The sequence below is a fragment of the Sinocyclocheilus rhinocerous genome, unplaced genomic scaffold (genome assembly GCF_001515625.1).
Source record: "Sinocyclocheilus rhinocerous isolate Xijiao unplaced genomic scaffold, SAMN03320098_v1.1 scaffold768, whole genome shotgun sequence".
Classification (NCBI taxonomy): domain Eukaryota; kingdom Metazoa; phylum Chordata; class Actinopteri; order Cypriniformes; family Cyprinidae; genus Sinocyclocheilus; species Sinocyclocheilus rhinocerous.
In genome coordinates, this window is record NW_015634483.1 from 132,805 (window position 1) to 137,261 (window position 4,457).

Below are 4,457 nucleotides of genomic sequence, written 5' to 3' on the forward strand. Positions count from 1 at the left end.
GCTCCATCAAGAGTCTGATCGCTTTGTTTCTCTCAGCAAACAAACGCGTTTCTTACCATGGCATTTATTCGCCTAAAGCACACGACGACAGGGGCGTAATGTTGTTTTTTCGCACTACCAAGGACCGTGCTCAGATCACAGCGGCCATAATGGCAACAATTCAAAAAACGATATTAGAATGTTTCCATTAGTCGCGTTTACACGCGCTTGATACATTTCAACAGCGTTTGCGATCATGAACGGCGCTTCTGGATCGTAACTATCCCGATCACATCCCGCCATACCCAAACTCCTTATCGCGCCTTAATGTTGCTGCGTTAGTATAATGATTATATTAAATGATTATACAGTAAACGCATTCGATAAATAAAAGGAAGAATCTCTGCAGGAAATGTTTCGGGACACTCATACAAACCTCCTTTACACAGGTCCCGACAGAGGCGTACCAGCGTAATCGCGCATATTATCAAATACCGCGGTTTGTTTTGCGTCTAAAAAAATCGGTTGATCTATAATCCGTGCTTGCATTCAGAGCATTTTCATAATCAGCGCCAGGTTTTGTCTAGAGAGGAGGTGGGGTTTTATAACACGACTTCGAGCGGCTGAGATACTGCACATTAACGAGGCTCGATTCGCATTCACGAATTTAATATGAATACGCGGCGGCCAAAAATGTAGCAAAATGATGGTAAGCGAAACAATAGAGGTTGAAAAAATATTAGGCATCAATCGCGGACATTTTAAGTGAGTTGATTTCGCACCGCGTCGGTTTCATATTGAAGGTCGTCGCGTTGATGCGCGCGTTGATATTTTGCTCTTCCAGGACCGTTGGTGATCCATTCAAGCCAACAAGTTTGGAGAGAATGTTTGAGTTTAATCAATTCAGAGCGACGAGATGGAGCCCAACTCACTCCTGGTAATATCATCCACTCCGCTTTCATTTCTGCCTCTAATGAATTTATTGCGCGCGCGCATCTAGGCATACGTTACGATAAGGAATCAATGGAAGAAACTTTAGGACAAAAGTTAATATTTTATTATTCATATTTCCATATAATGTGATTTATCATCATGTGATCAGCTGGAATGCGCTGGTCGCGTCTGATCCTGCGTTATATCAAATGTGTCTGTATGTTGCTGAGTATAAATATGGCATGTCTATTTGTGTTTCCGCAGTGGGTAGGCTCACCTTGTGGTTTGCACGGACCTTACATTTTCTACAAGGCGTTTAGATTTCACCTTGAAGGCAAAGCGAGAATTTTGTCCCTGGGTGATTTTTTCTTGGTCAGATGTAAAGCAGGGGACCCCATCTGCATAGCAGAGCTACAGCTCTTATGGGAGGAAAGGACAACCAAGCAACTTCTATCCAGCTCCAAACTTTATTTTCTCCCAGAAGATACCCCCCAGGGCAGAAATGTCACTCACGGAGAGGTAAGTTCTCGTTTTCCTGCTTTCCACGAAGGTTTATTGTGGTATGGATGAAATATGAGCTGCGTGCGGCTTTGCATCGCATCTACTCCGCTGTCTGATCGCAAGACATCTAATGCATCGCGTTTAATAATAGACGTGCAGTCATAGTGGACCCTTGTGTTAATTTCACCTCGGCTCATTTGCATACGAGCGTTTAGCGCTTGCATTTCAAACAGCGTGCGAGGATGAGAACGATGCCATTGTGTGAAGTTGTCACATCAGTGCTTTGCTTGTTTCATCTGATATATACAATAGGCTAGTGCGGAAACTGATCGAGACGACTGAAGCGCCGCGTTGTGGCGTTGCGATCTGCTGATTGTTGATAAAATAGTGTTGCTTCTGGTGAGACGCGTAGATCAAGGCAAATAAATACGATCGAGGTGAAGTGCACTGTTGCTGATCGCCGCTAATGATATACGGCTTATGCTGGAGAATATGGAAGCCAGACGTTTGAAGTGTGCGATGCGAACTAATATCAATAGGAATTGATTAATAACGGCGCGCTGTTTAAGCAGCTGCGGTGCATTAAAGGGAGCGAGTGACATTTATGAAGGTTATTATGTCAAAGTGCTGCAGCCTCATTCCACATTACACACAAGCTGAGATGTGTTTGCCCGACAGAAAAAGCTTCTTTCTGGGGATTTAACCCTTTGATGCGCTGAAACATTGTTCCTTTACAATACTGTGTTTGTTTGTGCTGCTGTGCGTTTATATACTAAGTAAGGTTTAAATGATTTTTAATAACACCTATGTCGTGTTATGTTGTAGAGCTGATTGTAACTACTTTGTAATACATTATTATATTAAAATAATAGCCTATATAATTACGCCTGATGATACTAAATAATTATTAAAATAATAATAATATTAATAATAATAACATGTGATATCTGTAGGATGCTCTGTAAAAAGTGTAATCTTTATATAGCTGTTTCTAACAGATCTGACCATTAACATGATTTTGTTTGTGGAAGCTAATGTAGTCAGGTTGAGTCAGTCATAAATATTACAGATTTTAATTTTTTTTACTGATGATGATTATGTTTTATGTTTTTTGATGTGTCCAGTAGCTAATATTCAAAACAATTGAATTTTTTACTGACTTAAATTTTTAATAAAATGATAAATAATAATAATAATAATAATAATAATAATAAAAAAAATAATAATAAAATGTGATATTGCAGGGTACTCTTTAAAAATGCACAGCTTTTTTTTTTCTTTTTTTTTTCTTCCGACCATTACAATTATTTTGTTTGTGGAAGCTAATGTAGTCAGGTTGAGTCAGTCATAAATGGGTACTCATTAAAAATGTAACTGCATTTTTATAGCTTTTTTTTTTTTTTTTTTCCTGACCATTAAAATTATTTTGTTTGTGGAAGCTAATGTAGTCAGGTTGAGTCAGTCATAAATATTACAGATACTATTTTACTATTTTACTATTTTTATGTGTTCAGTGGCTAATATTCAGAGCCAATAGTTTTATTGACATTCATTTTTAATACAATAACTAAATTATTTATGCAAACAACACAATAAAATGATTAAAATGTATTTTACCTATGAACATAGTAATTATCTGTTAAACACAGTGGTGCTGATGTTGTGGTTGATCTATTTCTGATATTAACTGCTAACTTTTTAAAATAAGATAACTGATTAAGTAGAACTTTGTGAATATTGGTAAAAAACATTGGTCGTACAAATGATCATTTTATCTTATACATCATGTATTACTGTTATTACAGAGCTAATATTATTTTTGACTACACATGAAGCATATTTTGATAAAACAGTGTCTACAAGACTGTAATGTAAAGCTTTCCCATCCATTGTGCACTAGCAGTTGTGTTGCAATTGCTGTTTTAACAAAGCAGCACAGCTACGGTCTTACATGGGTAATGTAACAAGGTCTGTACCTGTTTTATCTTGCACTGCTCATGTAATCACCGATCCCAAATACAAAAAGACAATCTGCTGTGTGTGAACCTCTACTGTTCTACTGTCCTCCCCCCGTGGAGTGGAGGATCAAATAGCCTTTTCAAAATAATCAACAGGTTCTGTGTGAAGCCCTGTCGAAATGTCAAGGTTACTTTGCTGAATTATTATCAATATTAGGTGGAAACATAAACCGTTGCCTGCATCGACCTTGAAAACATGTTGTTTACACAATGTAACGAGGTGTTATTGAGGAAAAGCATTAGTCTTAATGCACTGTTTGTTCAGTTGATCAGAGCCCTGTCCTCTTTCCAACTTGCCACCGGCCTCCCTCCCTTCCCCCACTCAGCAGCAATGCCAATTATTTGCTTTTCAAATTTATTACGCATTCATGACTGCTGATCTTGAAACGGCCTGGGAGATAGGATTACTAGCCAAGGACAATGCTCTGCACTTAGGTATACTTTCCAGTTTTGAGAATATGGGCCATTTTCTTAGCTGTTAGTCATTTTTGGGAACTATTTTTAGGAGTACTAACATTATCATTATTATTAGTACATATTTCTAAGTACTAATCTGTGCATGGTTTATCCAAAAATGAAAATTCTATGGAATACAATGGAAGTCAATGGCTGCCGTCAACTGTTTGGTTACAGACATTCTTTAAAATATCTTTTTGTGTGTGTGTTCAACAGAAGAAAGAAACTCATGCAGGTTTGCAAAAGATATTTTGAAGAATGCTTGTAACCAAATAATTTGCTGGTAGCTATTGACGTCCACAGTATGGAAAAAAATACTATGGAAGTCAATGGCTACTGTCAACGTTTTGGTTACCAAAATTCTTTAAAATATCTTCATTTGTGTTCAACAGAAGAATAAAACTTATGCAGGTTTGCAAACGAAGATATTTGGAATAATGCCGGTTTACCAACATTTCTGGTAGGCATTGACTTCCATAGTATGGAAAAAAATACTATGGAAGTCAATGGCTGCCGTCAACTGTTTGGTAACAAACATTCTTCGAAATATCTTTTTTTTTTTTTTTTAAC

General features: G+C 37.4%; 1 protein-coding gene across 1 annotated transcript in view; it reads left to right on the forward strand.

The window, feature by feature from the left end:
• Nucleotides 1-838: 838 nt before the first annotated feature.
• arid5b (AT-rich interaction domain 5B) overlaps nucleotides 839-4,457 on the forward strand; it is a 126,717-nt gene continuing 123,098 nt past the window's right edge. The window contains exons 1-2 of the mRNA XM_016559567.1: nucleotides 839-916; nucleotides 1,177-1,431. Of these exons, the coding sequence (XP_016415053.1) occupies nucleotides 896-916; nucleotides 1,177-1,431 (276 nt within the window). The 5' untranslated portion in view covers nucleotides 839-895. The remainder of the gene's footprint in view (nucleotides 917-1,176; nucleotides 1,432-4,457) is intronic.